Consider the following 15,606-nt stretch of genomic DNA (forward strand, 5'->3'; position numbering starts at 1 on the left):
TGACAGCCCACTTACATTGATCTCACGATCCTCTAGTCCATTTGGAACACGTAGGAGCGGGACTGCTGTGGTGTTAGATGTGTGCATCTTCAGTTTAAAGAACTTTTTCTGTAAAATCTTTTCCAGGGTGACTGCACCCATTGACCAGCACTCACTCCAGCAGTGAGTGAACAGTCTGGGGCCCTGCTCCTCACCAACACTTGTTATCAGGGATATTTAGTTTTGCCTGGCAGGTGGTGGTGAGCAGAACCTCACTGTGACTTAAGTCCACACTTCCCTGAGGACTAATGGGGCTGAAGAGCTTCTGCATTTGTTTGCTATTGGGGTTTCGTCCTCAGATGTATGTGTTCTTGCACACTACCCATTTTTCTCTTAGGTCACCTGCCTGTCTCTCACTGAATCACAGGAGAAGGATCCTAGAGGAGGGGGAGGGGTCTTCCTTGGCTGAAGTAAGGGAACCAGATGGAAACACAGATGGGTTTGTGAAGGGCCTGGCCAGAGCTGATGTCTGCTTGACCAGGACAAAGGAGCTAGTGGCGCACCAGGCTGGTCAGCTGGGAACGCCCTGGGGCCTAAGCTGTGGGACCAGAGAGAGGGATACCTGGGGAGTGCTGAGGCCCTTCTGAGGCTGGAGACCCCAGTCCTCATGTGAACAACATCATTATGTGATGACCAATGAAGAAGGAGAATCATTGGATGGGTGCAGGCCATCTAGAGAGGTGGGAGATCAGGCTGAGGGGAGGAGGAGGGAGAGGTGCTGTGGGATGTAGCTGGAAGGGCCCATTCGTTATCAGGCTCCTTTCGTTTTCCTCCTTAGCCTGTGGCTTCTCCTATGAGCGGAACACCACCCTCAGGGATCCGGAGGCCATGGCTCGGCGGTGACCGTGGATGGTCAGTGTGCGGGCCAATGGCACATATCTGTGCAGGCACCCTCATTGCCTCCGAGTGGGTGCTGACCGTGGCCCACTGCATGATCCAGTGAGTCGGGGCCTAGATGGATGGGTGGAAAGTCATTGGAGCCACCAGGGCCCCAGTCATCTTGCCAGCTGGCCCATCAGTGGCAGACACCATAGTCCTAGCCCCACCTCACCCTAGCTCTGAGCAGGTGGGGGATGAGTCCTGCAGATTCCTTCCTGGGAGCTGGGGGTTTCCTCGCCTCACCTGGCCCCCTCCAGTCCTGTGCAGTCATTCCATAGATAGGAAACGGAGGCTTGCAGCCACTGTCTAGGCCTCCTTCCTCCTATCCGCAGAAAGAATGTCCTAATTCTTCTGCTCCACACCCTTTGTTTCACTTACTCATTCCTTCCTTCATTCAGCCAACAGCCTTGGCACTCTTTGAAGCCAGGCCTGGCCTGGGCACTGGGGGCAGAAAAGGGCTGCACCACTCCTCTCAGGTTGCTGGGGAAGACAGACAAGAAGATAGATGCTCACAGGGGAGTCTGGTCAGGGTGGGAATGAGAGAGTGGGCATGCCCATGTTCTGGGGCCAGGGAGCGGCCTGAGGGTCACATCTGGCCATGAGGGCTGACCAGTGGAGAAGCGAGCTCCAAGCCTAAGGGACACGCTGAGAAAGTAGGCTGGAGGGCAAGGCAGCGCTGATTGCACAAGGTCTCTGTCACTTCCAGGGCCCAGCATGGGATGCTGGACAGAGTCCAGAGTTTGGAGCCAGAGAAAACTGGGTCCACGTCCCAGCTCCACACTTCTTAGCTGTGTAGCCTTGAGTCAGTCACTTGAGCCCCATTTTCCCTCTCCATAAAATGACGGGTTGTTGTGAGGACTGGACCACACAGTGTGTGTGCAGGGCCCCCTTCACATCTGTTGTGAGGAGTGGGCTCTGGGGCTTGAAGCAGGTGGGTGGCCTACCTGGATTTGCTCAGGGTGCAACAGTGTGGTGGAGGGTAGGGGGTGCAGGCTGGGGTGGGGTTCTTGGAGCTGATGGAGGACTCTCCTTGCTGTTCCCCTAGGAGTGATGTTACCTATTCAGTGTGGGTGGGGAGTCCATGGGTTGACCAGATATCCAAGTCTACTGTCGACGTCCTGGCGCAGCATGTCATCGTGAATAGCCATTATCGGTCCCATCGGTACTGGTCCGGGGTCGGCCGGGCCAATGACATTGCCCTCCTTAAGCTTGAGCGGCCACTCAAGTACAACAAGTATGTCTGGCCCATCTGCCTGCCTGGCTTGGACTCTGCGCTAAAGGACCACACCCTGTGCACCGTGACAGGCTGGGGACTCCCCAGGGTTGATGGTGAGTCGGAGCCTCCCCACAGCAGGGTGGGTGGTGTGGGAGAGGACCTGGGTGCAGGCCAGGGTCTACCGTGGGCAGATATTTCTGAGACACCTCCCCCAGGGACCCCATCCCCACCCCCATCAGGCTCTCATCTCTGAGGTCTCTTTCCCTTTGAGGGTCTCAGCAGTGAATGTATCATGGCCATTTAGGCCTTAGGGGACCCAGATTGCCCTTGAACCCTCAGGCCCAGGCCAGGGTTGTAAATAGGACTTCCTTGAAGGTAGAGGGGGCACAGAGTAGTATCTTGCTGTCTGCACACAATCCCAGGGCATCCGTGTCTTGAAGCAGAACAGCCAAGGTGAGAGGAGCAGGATTCTGTGTCTGTAAAAGGCTCCCCAGAAGATCCCATGTGGCTGGCTAAGGGCAATCTGCACCCAGAAGGTGGGAGTCACTGAGGGTCCACTCATGGCTCCCTCCCGCAGCAGTGGCCCTCAATCCCTCATCATCCCAATTTAGGAGCCCAAAGGGTAGGAGTGTTGTCCCAGGGCCGTCCAAGGGACCATTTCCTTATGAGCCCTAGGAATGTCCATTTCCTTCAGGGAACCCCTATTCTTTTCCCACAAGAGAGGCGCCCTTCCTTGTGGCCTCACAGAGCCAGCTTGCCTGAAAGCACCCACAGGGTCTCCAGCCTAGGGTGGGGTGGCTTTTTGTCATGCCTTCCATGGCCTATCTGAGGAATGGCTGGGAATGGTTGGAAGTCACCTGTCCCCTAGGAGCTCAGACTAGGGACAGAGATACAATTGAGAGAACAGGGAGGGGAGTAAAGAGTGCCTGAGACCCACAGAGGGGAGTCTAGGGAAGCTTAGAGAAGGAAGTAGGCCTTTGGGGAAAGCTTGAAGAAAAGGCAGGATTTGGACCTTAGATGGGCCTGGTAGGCTTTGGGGATAGAAGGAACACAAGAGCCAAGATGCTGAGATCAGAATGGACTCAATGGATAGTACTCTGCAGGATGTGAGACCAGGTCCAACAAGGCCAGATCATGGGTAGCCTGCTCCCAAGGTCTCTATGTCAAGGGGCCCTTGGGAGGCATCAACTGGAGTGGTGGGTGGCCTATGCCTGGAGAGATCTCCAGAGGTGCTGTGTGGCAAGGAGAAGGGGCTAGAGGAGTGGCGAAGAACAAAGGGAAGATGGACACAAAGCTGGCGGCAGTGGGCAGGAGCGAAACCGCCAAGCCTGAATGGGGGCCCCTGTCCCACAGGTGTGTGGCCCCAGTTCAGGACCATCCAGGATAAGGAAGTCACTATCCTAAACAGCACGGAGTGTGAAAGCCTCTACCACAGGTTCTCCAAAATCCCCTCTGATTCAGATCATCAACTCCCAGATGATTTCTGCAAAGGACGTCAACAGGAACAGTTTTGCTATGTGAGCATCTCTCCCCCTTGCTCACTTGCCTCCAAGGGCACCTGGCCAGGAATGGGGCTGGGGGAACAGGGAAGCCAGGACCTGCGGGGAGGTGGGGAAGGGGATGGGGATGAGCAGGGCTGACTGAGGGGGAAGATAGGAAGATGGGGGAGGGGAGACTTGATGAGGAATGGAGATTGGGAGGAAAGAGATGAAGGTTGGGGTGAGAGAGATGGGCAGAGGGGATGGAGGTTGGAGATGAGGGAGAAGAATGGGAGGCAGTGGGAAGATGGAGGGTGGGTATTAAAGAGATGCGGGATGGAGAACTGGCAAGAGAGAGATGGGAGGTGGAGCCCTTTGAGGAAGGTCTCCTGGGTCAGGACCTCAAGGGCACCCCCTCAGCTATGTGACACTCGGGGGCTGCAGGGAAGGTCTGATGTGAGGGCACCCTGCTTCTTCCTGAGCTGGATTAAGTCTCCCTTGGACTACATCTGGCCTCCTTTTTTTGTTTCCCCCACCCCTCCCCACAAGAGATAAGTGGTGAGCCCTTGGCCTGTCCTGTGGAGAGCATATGGTACCTGGTGGGAATGGTGAGCTGGGGCCCAGGCTGCAAGAAGAGCAAGGCCCTGCCCATCTACCTACACATCTCCTCCTGCCAGTAGTGGGAACGCCTCAATGGGCAGACGCTGCCAGCCCCATCCAGGGCCCTGCTCCTGGCACTCCTGCTGCCCCTCAACCTCCTCGCTGTCCTCTGACACTCGTGCCGTTGTCTCTGGGTGCACCCTCCCTTGCCCAGGCCCCTCCTCACCCTCTGTGCAGCTCTCACAGCCTCATAAGGCAGGGCAGAGACTAGGTGCTCAATTAAATGTTTCTCTTCCCCATGCTTCCTCCTTCCTGGGCCTGCTCCAGTGGGAGATGAGAAAACCAGACAGGGGTGGGATGGGCAGTTTATACTGAAAAGTACAGAGCCCCAGGATCCGCCTCCATCCAAAGGTTCAGGGTGGCTACCACAGAAGGTGGAGGGAGTGTGTAGGGATGATATTGGGGTCCGATGATGGAGGGCCTAGATACTGGGGTCAGATGATGGAGAGTCAGGCTGAAGCTGGAGCTGCCAGGACGCAATGTGAGGCTGGGAATAAGGGTGCAGCTCTGTCTGGGCTGGGGAGGTAAGTGTGTTCTCCTTGACTTTGGCCCATCTTCTGGCCGGTGGCTAGAACATACCCTGTTTTTGCCCTGAAGCACTGTAGTGGACTTTGACCTTCCAGCCCTGTCCCCTGTCTGGAGGCTGGGGCAGATGCCCACTGGGATCAGATATTATCCCCACCATCATCAGACATGCCTGTCCATAAAGGGCTAGTGGAGGCCCAGGTCAGAGGTCAGGGAGGCAGCTGGCAGGGCAGATGTAGCCCGGGCCTGGACTTACCCCAGGCATTACCAGCTGCTTCTCTGACTTATAGTGGCTCCTGCTCCTCTGGGCTTCTGCTGCCCAGCCAACAGGAGGGCTCTGGCTTGTATGAGTAGAATGATCTTTGCCACAGCCATATGTATGAGAAGCCCATAGGCTGGAGCCCAAGGGCAGAGTCAGGGTTCCCACTTGGTGGCGCAGTGAGTACTCAGCTTCCACAGCAGGGCCTTCTGTAATCTCTCTGCTCCCTCATGGCTGTAAGACCCCATGCTCCTTCCCCCATGCCCCTTCCCCCATGCCAGCCTGGTTCCCTCTTCTTGTGTAATAATGGTCCAGGTCCAGATCAGAATCCAGGTTTGACTCCTCTGTGTCCCAACCACTTATTGAAACCCAGGGTGTGGAGCAGAGGCAAGTGGAGAGCAGGCAGCTTCCTCCCTGGTCCTGCTGCCCTGCCTCAGGGCTAGGCCCCACTGGCTGCAGCTGACCCTCTGCCTCTTGGCCACCACCTCTCCCTCCAGCTCATCTGAATTCAGGCTGGGAGAAAAGTCAGGAGAGGGAACGTCAGCCTGGCCTACACCACCTATCATCGATCACTGCATCACCCTCCACATAAGTGCTCCAGGGATGGGGCATCCTGAGGGGTCATCTCAGGTCACTCGGGTATGAGAAGGCACTCAGCTTTATTTACAAATCTCTGCAGGCTGCAGAGTCAGCGTCAGCTTTGCCAGCAGCTCCCCCTGGCTCGGAAATCTCCAGTGTCTCCTTAGTCTCCAGGCCCAGGTCTGAGTACCTCAGTTGATGTTCGCTGCCATCTAGAAACCCTTCTCTGCATCTCCCCTCCCCAAGGATTCAGTCCCCAGGTCAAGTTTGAGCCTTCACCTTCTGGCTAGCAGTGCTTCTTTTAGGCACCGTTGTTAAGAATGGAAGAGGAAGCTCTGGGCTGTTATATTCAGCACGTGGAAGGCTGGTTGCTACCTCAATCCCTAACTGCCCCCTGCGGTGATCTCCTGGGGTGCTGACACCTGCTACCACAGCTGAGCCTAGAAAGGGCCAGCAGAAAAACCCAAAGTCCCCCTTGGCTTCTCAAATTTTCCCTGTATTCCCAAGATGGGGCCCTTCTCTCTCTGGCCCACTGGCCTCAGCCTTCTGCACCCCTGCAGCCCCTAGCCCTGAGCCCATGGGCCTCATGCTAGGCCCTCCAGCAGCCTCAGCTGCATCACAGCGTGTAAGACAAGTGTACCCATTGCTTAGAGCTCGGTATCTGCTATGCTGGGGGTTCTGCTTCTGGTCTCCCTCTGCTCACTGCCCTGGGACAGAACCCCTGCCAGGCTTGGGGCAGCCCCCTCATCACCAGAGCTGCTATCCAGCTAAGTTCGAGAACCTTCTGCTGCCCCTGCTTCCCCCAGTGACCCTCTCTCTCCTCATGGCCAGCCTGGTGTGGCCTCACATCTAGCCCATCCGGGTCAGCCATCCCCTTCCAGAAGGAAACCCACATCCCATTACCCCTTTAGCCACTGCTGTGCCTGGCAGAAGAGGGGACAGAGGCATGTATGGGTGGGTAGAGGCCACTTTGGGTCTACAGAGGGACAGTGGCCCAAGACCACCTCTGCTGAGTGGCCACTTGGATGGGGTGACAGGAGTGGAGTCCAGGCTGGGAGGCAGCACACCTAGTGAAGTCATATCCTTGCCCCAGTAGGCTCTAGGACAGGGTCCTGGGCCTCAGCAACCCCCTCTGAGCAGGGAGAGGGTGTTCTGCAACCTCTATGGTCCATGTATGAGCTTGGAGTCTAAGATGTCTGGACTCTGGCCAGGACTATGAGCCCCAGGGCCAGCTAGCCCCAGCCTCCACCTCCAGGAAGCTCTCTTCATTTCTCTTCTTTCTTCTTCTTGGCCTCATTCTTCTCATCCTCCTCTACCTTGATGGCCACTGTATCCACACTGTCCTTCTTCTTCTTCTTCTTATCACCTGTGGAGCAGAGGAAAAAGGGTGCAACAGGAGTGAGACAGGGTCCTAGGGCCTGCACCAGAGCCTCCCAGTCCAGCCCTTCATTCCTTCTTCCTTCCAAACCTCTCCTACCTGCAGAATAGCTCCTTGTTTTCCCTGCCTCACTCTGACCCATTTCTTTGCTCTGGTCTCCAAAAACAGGGCTGGGTCCCCTCCCTGAACCAGGTGGAGGGGAGGAATAGGGCAACTCTGGGTGGCAGGATGGAGGAACTGGCCAGTGTGGCAGAGTCGGAGGGTGGCGGGGCTGGGGGCCAGGCCTGCTCACCTCCAGGGACTTCTGTGAGCTCATCGAGGGGTGGCACAGTCTCTAGTTTGTCCGTGTATATCTTGGCTGCCTTTCGCTGTAGGTACCGGGCTTCAATCTCCTTCCGGGTCCGTGGCACGCGGCAGTTGAAGACACAGCAAAGAGTGATAACTACGGGGAAACAGAGCAGGCTTGGCAAGGGCCAGAGCTCAGACACCCCAGGAATGGTTCCCAAATTTCAGGCCTGTCTCCATCTACCTATGTGTGTCCCACCCAAGAGACCCTCTCAGGAGGCTCCACATTTTGACAAAACCCCTGTGGGCTCTGGGATTTTCAAAATATCTTTCCTGAGCCGGGCTGGCTTCACATAGTAGGCCCACTTTCAGGAGGGCCTTGTGCTTGGTTTGTTATTCTGCTGTCACTTCCTTGAAATTCTTAATGATTTTTGAACAGAGGGACTCACAATTTCATTTTGCACTGGCCCCGTATATTGTGTTACCAGTCCTGGTTCTGGTGGGTCTTTCTGACTAGACTGAGAGGTCCTGGAGGGCAGGCAGTGGGCTGGACCATGACTCAAGCTACAGCCTCCTGGAGGGTGTCCTGTGCTTCTAACCCAGGCCTCTGGGCTCCTGTGCATCCTAGTTTTTCCTCCCCAGGCTCCTGAGAGCACCTCAGACCCTGGAGGACATGGCTGCATCCTCCTCAACCTCCCTGAGGACAAGCCAGGGCTGCTCCTGGCTGTGAGAGCGTGAAAGAGGGCACAGACCTTGCCCCGGCGCGTTCACCTTAGACAGGGTTATTCCAGGAGTGGTTTTCTGGCTCAGGGCAGCTGTGCCCACGCAAGCTGGCCAGGGCATGGAGCTGGCCTGTCTAGGGATGGGCAGGGCAGGGCTGCCAGGACCCGGCTGGACTGAGTTTATTTTTCTAAGGCCCCTACAGTCTGACCACCTTGGCCCCAGCCTCAGGGGAGGGGATGGAGCTGCTTCCTATTATAAATCAGATGACCAGACATAACTTCCTGACAGACTCCTAGGGGCAGGAGGGCCAGGCGGACAAGTCAGGCCTATTTTGGGGAAGATAGATCAGACCCATGTGGCCTGGGCTGGAGCACCCCTTGGGGTCATCTTGTGCAACCCCTTCAGCCAATGTTGTGGTCCCACTGAGTCTCCCCCAGACTCACAGAATGAGAGAAAACAAATGAATGAGATGGTTTCAAAGCCTTTGTGGCTGAGGACAGGACTGGACTCCTGAATAAATGGATGGGGTGTCAACAGCATCCAGGAACACATGGTGGGGGGTTAGTTGTGCAAGGGTCCCAGCAGTAGGTCTGCCTTTCTTACCCAAAAACCTGGGTTCTGGTCCTCTCCAGACCCCTGTATGCCAGAGGTCCAAGGTTGGACCTCCACCCTACTGGCTTGGACCACCTCTTCCAGCTACCCCACCAGGTGCCTCCTCAGGACCATGCCCATGCTCTCTGCAAAGGCTGGAGGCCTGGGCTTTAAAGGGAGCTCAGCCACAGCTATTGGCAGTCAGAGCAGGACTCCAGCACCGCCCCTCACTCCAGGCCTGCCCCACCCAGCCTGGCCTGTTTGCTTCTCTTCAAAGAGGAGAGAAACAAAGTTCCTTGGATCGAGTTCCAGGCCCAGGCAGGGGCTTGGGATAGGAGTCCCCAGGCTGGAGGGGACCCCGAAGAGGTACCCCATCCAACTCCAGCTCTCTCCACAAGGTTCTGGGGGTGATGCTCCACAAACAGCTGTACCACCTAGGCCCAAGCAGACAGGGAAGTGGGAAAGATGTTTCCTCCCCAAGAGATGGCGTTCCCTACTCCCTAGAGCCCTGAATAGAGGGTAACAAATGCTAAACTGTTGCTCAGAGGCCTTTGGGACTATCCCTTACCTTTCTCTAGGAAATGGGTTTAGGAGAGGAAGTCAGTCTGTGTGGTTGAGGTCCAAGTGCCTTTTTGGGCCTGACACTGCAACTTTCCTATGTGGCCCCAGGTACTTCTACCATCTAGGGCCAAGCAGAGCCCTGGAGAAACCATTGTGTGTCTTGAGGCCCCACGGTGCCCTCATCCCTGCTTCTTGGGGTGCCCCAGAGCTGCTCCTTGGACCTGCACCCTGGATTGCTCCTGTGGCCCCTGCAGGGCAGATACCTCCCCCAACCCTGCCTCTTGGTACTGGGGGTTATTCCCCTCTCTGGACACATGAGCTGGGGCTGCAGCCACAGCTGTTTCTCTGTGGGGCCTCCACTCAGAAGCCTGACTGATCATTGGCCGTGGCTAGGAACAAAATGCAGGCTCTTGCTCCCACTCCAGCCGGGAAGACATGGGGGCGTGGAAGGGCACTTCTGGTGCCAGGAGAAGCACATGCAAATTAGAGGTCCTTGCCTCCCCTGGAGCCCCCGCATCTAGATGGGCCCTTCTGGTCAGCCCTGCCCCCAGGCTAGCTCCAGCTAGGACTTAAATGCTCCTTTAGCCCCTGACCCGGGTGCACTCAGTAAACGTCTTATGGGGGTTACCTGAGACCTGTGTGGAGGCCATTTCCTTGCACCTCTGCCCACACTGTACCTCTGCCTGTAATGCCTTTCCAGCTGCCTAACACAAAACCACTCATCCATCCTACCTATCTACAGCTTGGAGGACCCCTCCTCCATGAACTCTTCGCTGGGGGAGTGTGTTTTCTTTCTCTTTACTGCCTGTGCCCCACTCCTCCCTTTGGCCTGTAGGAACCTCTGTCAGACTCTGCTGTGTACCTGGCGGCCTCTGCCATCCAGTTGGCGTTTCTCGGCCCCCTTTTCCCCAACTCCAGACCCCAACAATGGAAGGACAACTGAAGGGAGCATGCCAAACCGGCTTCTGTTGCGACTTCGCATCAAGCAACTCCCAGGTCCGAGAGAGGAAGGGGGTCTCCTGCTTTTGACTGAGGTAGGTGAGTCGTTCCAGGGAAATGGTATTTGACAGTGCAGGGTTTGCAGCCTGGGAGCCACATTTGCTGGGTGTCTGGGGAGCCTTTGGGCTGAGCTGTAGCCAAGGGTGGCCTTGCTGGGGCCCCTGGGTGTGGGTGTTTTAAGCTGGCCAAACTGCAGAAAAAGCATGAGGAGGCCAACGATAGGGAAAAATGACACGTCTTCGTCCTGGTTCAGTGGAGTCCCCTGTAATTACCATAATTGCCGTGTGGCTGCATCGCCGGTCGGGCAGAATACTTCAGGTCACCACCGGCCTGTCAGCCCTCCACAGGGACTTTGTGTGGATCAGGAGGTGCCAGAAACCACAGCGGGCCTCCTGTGGGCGCCTGGCCTGCCTGCACTGCCCGGAATTGCTGCTCTGAGCCCCTGGGGGTGGAGCGGGGGGGTGGAGGGGTGATGAGGCGGTGCCGGGCTCCTGCTGTGTTGTGGCAGCGGCAGGGGGCGGTGATGGGGGGAGCAGCTACTCACTGATGGACAACACGAAGAGCGAGAAGATGCCCACCACGTGCCACAGGCGCATGTCCCAGAACACCACCGTCTCCTTGGTCAGCGGGGGCGGCTTGGGCTTGGGTGGGGCCGTGCTGGGCTGTGGGTCAGGAGAGAGTGGAATGAGCCAGGCAGAGGCCAGGGGCTGGGACGGGGCCGAGAGAGGCCCAGGTCTCAGCAAGCACTCACTCAGTCCAAACATTTCAGAATCTCCTAGAATCAAGTGTCTTAGACGTTCATAAACAATGCCTCAGACCTTGGGAAGTTCCAGATTTAGAACGGGAAGAGGGTAAAGCCCCAGAACCATGGAGCTGGGAACTTGGAGTGCAAGGGTTGATGCTTGAGGAAACCAAAGCCCAAGGGGCAAAGGTGGATGGCTTGTCCCAGTCAGGTTCAAGGGCCCTTCTCTCCTCCTGCTCTGGCCCTGGGCTCCTCCACACTGGCAGATGGGGTCTCAGGACCAAGGCCAGAGACAAGGCGAGTCCTGTCCTGTGGGACTTTGTTCACATGTACCTCCAGTGTGGGGTGGGGTGTGGAACTGGAGTCAGGGCTCTGTGACTCTGTTACTTGACCAGGACTCCCACCAGGTGGCCTCAGCAGTCACCTGTCCTACCTGAGTCACCACCTCTGACCAGGCTAGGCCAGAATCCTCACAAAACGGGTCTAGATAATATGTCTGAAGTGCAGTAGCGACACCTGGAGGCCAAAAGCTGTAAGCACGGCTGGAGCAATCGTGAGCAGAGCACAGCGCGCCACTTCCCACCTTCCCAGTAGGACACCACCCTGTCCTGGGAGTCTGAGGGGACATGGCCCTGCTCTGGTGGGTGGGAGCAAGACCTATGCATGACCTGTGGGGCTGAGAGGGATATGACCCTATCTCTGTCACCAAGTTTGGCTGAGGGGTGTGGATGGGGGTTAGTACTTGGAGGGAGAGGGGATCCTGGGGCATCTGTTCAGTGCCTTGTCCCCTGATTAACCAAATAAGGACAGACATGAGGAGTCTCTTCCAGCTCTCTGGGAAGGAAAAGCAACCCGCAGCTCAACCATCTGTCCAGTCTTTCCTCTGGTGCATAAGCATGGATGGGGCACCTACCAAAAGCCACGTACTTCTTCATCAAATGGACACCACCCTTCGGCATGTATTGGGGACACTTGGAGAGGATCAGCAACCTGTCCCAGGTAACCCAGAGGATCTGTGTGCCCAGGAGTGGTACATGATTCCTGGCTCTTTTCTCTTAACCAAGGCAAACTGGGGTAGGAGACTTCTTTTCTCTAGGCCTCGGTTTCTCCATCTGAGTGGGATGGTTCCAGCAGTGTCTGGGAAGCTCTCTACACAACCTGAGTGGTAAAACTGACAAGCTATCCTTCCTCAGCATCATCCCAGGGGCTTGGACCCATTTGCGGGCTCAGACACATGTCTGTGGGGTCTGGCCCATGTGTGTGGGGTTGGGGCACACATATGGGGTTAGGGCTGGGCACTGTGGGTATAGGGCACGTGCGGTTGGATACACATGCATGTGGTTGGGCACCCATCTGTAGAGTCAGGGCCAAGGTCTGGGCAGTGGCAGGGTTCCCTGAAACTAAGGCTCAGTGTGTTGGCCCAGTTGGGTTATATAACTGGAAGATTCTGAGGGCCACGGTAAAGGTCTCAGATTCAGAGCCTGGGCAGCCAAGAGCTCACTTCTTACACATTCTTGTTCCAGCTTTGTTCAAGACACCCTGATAGGGGTCGTGGGTAGAGGGAAACAGGTAACAGTTGGGCATCTCCTTGTGGGCACTGCTAGGGGTCTGAACTCAAGCTTGGAGGCCTGGCCTCCAACAGAACCTCACAGGCTGATGGAGGGTGATGCCTGTGGGTGGGGTGGGTGGTGCCATGGACCCTAGCCCTGCTCATCTTTCTGGTGCTTCCCTGGATCGCCTGGACTCAGCCAGGGCCTCGTTCAGGCTGTAGGCAGATGGCAGGCAGATGGACTGGAAATGCAGTTTCCCTTGATGGGCTGGGAGAAGATGTTTTCCTGGGGGCTGAGGGAAGAATCCTTGGCTCAGAAGTGAGTTGACCCCCACGCTCAGGCTTCTCCTACACCCAGACCAGCTCAGTTTCTGTGCCTGAGGCCTCAGGGCAGCTGGTGAGGGGACCAAGTATACTCCATGGGGCTCAAGCCAGCCTCGTTCCCCTTACAGGGACACTAGAGCTGACATCTGACTCCAGCCCAGCCTTCTGATCACACCCCCTGGTCAGCAGCAGGAACAGGGGGTGCAGGGCTCTGTCTCCATGTACCTCAGACCCACCAGTTCAGGGCTGTGTCCCCTCAGACCCCACGGAACAAGTGCCCTGTTCTCCCTCTCCCATCTTGTCCTCCAGCACCTGCCCCTTGCGGGCTCTCCTGGGTGCTTGGCTGTCTCTTACACTTCTGTTTCCCTGCTGTCTCCACTCTGCCACTGCCTACAAGGCTCTGACCCCACTCCTCCCTTGTCCTGCCTCTTGGGCCTTCTCCCTCCAGCCTAATGCTCCAGAATTTTGGGTCTGGTCAGCCTCTTTGACTCCCCTTCCTGGCGTAGCAGGAATGGGGTACAGAGGGGCCAGCCAAGGAGGCTGCAGATGGCCCCCACCCTTCCCTCCCTGGCCCCAGCCAGGCTCCTGGCCAACCCCCCAGCCGTCCTCTTCACCTCTTCCCGGGCGATCTTAGCAGCTCCTTACAGTTCTCCCAACTGTGTGCCCTCTTCTGATTTATTCTCCTTCCAAACCAGGACTCATGACTCTTGCCCGCTCAGAAACGTTTGCTAGCTCCCAGTTATCACCAGGACCAAGTGAGACCCTGAGTTCTTGGGCCCTGCCCTGCTTGCCCCTCCCCTCCAGGGCCTAGTGTGCAGCATGGAGTCTAACTCAACACATGGCTGCTCTAGGAAGGATGTCCTCACCCTCCTGCCTCCCACCCACCACCTTCGACCTCACTAGACCAAAGATTAGAATAGGGGCTGAGTGTCCCCCATCAGACACTCGCTGATGCCCGGCTGTATCTCCAATCAGACCGGGAATCCCTAAGGTCAGGGTGAGTCTCCCCCATCAGAATAATGTTCCTGAAATCAGAGGCTGTGCCCTCCCATCCGACCAAGGACACTAAGATTGGGGGCTGGGTCTCCTCCACAGCCTGGAAGCACGTGGGATAGAGCTGTGTCTCCCCATTAAGTCAGGTCCTCTAGGGCAAGAGGAAGGGAAAAATCAGCTGCTGGTCAGTAAGGCACCCCCCAACCCTCTGCCTGGAGGGTGACAGCCACCCCGAGCCCCTCCGCGCCGCCCCGCCTCACCTCCACCAGCTGCCCGGCGACCCCCGCGAGGCAAACCCCCAGGGCGGCGCCGCCCAGCGCCCAGAGCGGCCCCGCGCCTAGCCGCTGCCCCGCCATCTTCGCGCGCTCCGCGCAGCTCGGCAGCAGGTCAAGGGGAGCCGAGGGATGCCTGCCGGGCCGCCTTGGCTCGGTGACTAACCCCCGGGCCAGCCGGCGCTCGGCGGTGGCGATCTGGTCTCAGGCAGGCTGCGAGTGGGCATCATTTATTCATTGTCGGTGTCTGGTTCCTGTGCTGCCCGCTCCCACACCACTCTGGGTGGAGGGCCCGCCCCGCTGCGGAGATCACACTCCAGACTCCGCACTCCCCTAACCCGACCGAGACCGACATAGGGCCGGGAGTGGGTGGGAGGGAGGGCAGGATGGGGTCAGGTCCTTGAACAACAGGTCCCACCTTCCCTTCCCCACTCCGGCCTCAGTTTATTCATTTGGGACAAAAGGGAGGGGCTGGAATCTGCTGATCTAGGAGGCCCTTCCCATTCTGACGTTCTGAATTTGAAAAACTGTACTGGACCCAGATTGGGGGTGTTGGGAATGGCATGGCAGGCAGGTTGCCATGGTGACAGGTGCTCGGGGATATCCTGGGCTTTCTGGGCTGGCTTCCTGCCCAGAGGCAGCTCTGGTCACCCTGGACACCAGAGCAGGGGGGAGGGAGAGGGGGAACAGGGGATGGCATAGTCAGAGTAGCCAGCTGCGGGTGTGATGGAAGGTTCCTGAAGGAGCCAGCATCTGTGACCCCACAGGACAGGGTGGGCTCACCCTGGAAGGGCTGGAGGACCATGTTCTGTTTCTGATTGATCCTCAGCCTCTGCCCCAGCCTGAGCTCTGACTCTCACTCCAGTCTGAGCCATGACCCTGACCTCACACTGAACCTGGCCCACACTGCACTCTAGTCCTGACCTCAGAGTGAGCCTTGACAACCCAGGGACTGAGGGAGGGAGGCTTGGAGGAGCTGTGGAGACCTGGGGAGGACTTTGGAAGAGGAGTGGGGAGGCCTGCGATAGGGAGACTCCTCTGATCCATCCTCCCCCTCTCTCCTTTCCTTCCTTCCTTCCGTTATTATTAATCTGAGAAGCAGCCCAGGTGTTGGACCCCTGCATTCCTCATCACCAAGGGCACCAGTGGAGACCTGTGCAGGCTGGGGTGCTTTGGGCCTTGGGCCTGCCCTCAGAACTGGGGACCCTGTAGATCCAGAGTCTTTTGCGGCTCCTGCCTGGTGGTGCCGTAGATGGGCAAGGACCAAGGCAGGCTGCAGCAGAGAGGAGAGGGCCAGCTGCGGACACCTACAGGCGTCAGGGCTAGGAGATGACAGGGCAGGCAGGAAAATGAGAAAACCACTGGCAAAGGACAGCTGGTCCATCGAGAAGACCCTTGACAGTGGGTGGCAAAGTCTGGGGACTGGGTGGGCTGGGCCACCCCACACTCCCCAGGCTTGCCCTCGTCAGGCAAACCACTTGCTGCAGCTCTCTGCCTGCCATTTCTTCAGGCCATCTGTTAGGAGAGCCACACTGACCAGCCAGGGACAATGGC

The 15,606-nt window shown here is 57.4% G+C and overlaps 2 protein-coding genes across 5 annotated transcripts in view; one reads left to right on the top strand and one right to left on the bottom strand.

The window, feature by feature from the left end:
• Positions 1–14,047, top strand: part of LOC101279105 (serine protease 50) — a 30,964-nt gene extending 16,917 nt beyond the window's left edge. For 2 of the 3 annotated variants that reach the window (XM_049716303.1, XM_049716304.1), the window contains exons 3-6: positions 818–978; positions 1,964–2,247; positions 10,092–10,211; positions 11,745–14,047. In XM_049716303.1, the coding sequence (XP_049572260.1) occupies positions 818–978; positions 1,964–2,247; positions 10,092–10,211; positions 11,745–11,917 (738 nt within the window). In that variant the 3' untranslated portion in view covers positions 11,918–14,047. Of the gene's footprint in view, positions 1–184; positions 720–817; positions 979–1,963; positions 2,248–10,091; positions 10,212–11,744 lie in introns of those variants that run through there. The other variant, XM_049716305.1, reaches the window with a different exon arrangement.
• Positions 5,699–14,174, bottom strand: TMIE (transmembrane inner ear). 2 transcript variants are annotated; one of them, XM_004283860.3, is made up of 4 exons: positions 14,041–14,174; positions 10,717–10,834; positions 7,306–7,455; positions 5,699–7,001 (listed from the first exon to the last, which is right to left on the bottom strand). In XM_004283860.3, exons 1-4 carry the CDS (start codon positions 14,134–14,136, stop codon positions 6,901–6,903), a joined length of 465 nt encoding a protein of 154 aa, XP_004283908.1. In that variant the 5' UTR covers positions 14,137–14,174; the 3' UTR covers positions 5,699–6,900. The 2 variants fall into 2 exon arrangements, with proteins under 2 accessions (XP_004283908.1, XP_033269192.1); XM_033413301.2 differs by lacking the exon at positions 14,041–14,174 and having other exon boundaries at positions 10,717–10,958.
• Between the last annotated feature and the right edge of the window lie 1,432 nt (positions 14,175–15,606).

This window comes from Orcinus orca, chromosome 10, assembly GCF_937001465.1.
Source record: "Orcinus orca chromosome 10, mOrcOrc1.1, whole genome shotgun sequence".
In the NCBI taxonomy this organism is placed as follows: domain Eukaryota; kingdom Metazoa; phylum Chordata; class Mammalia; order Artiodactyla; family Delphinidae; genus Orcinus; species Orcinus orca.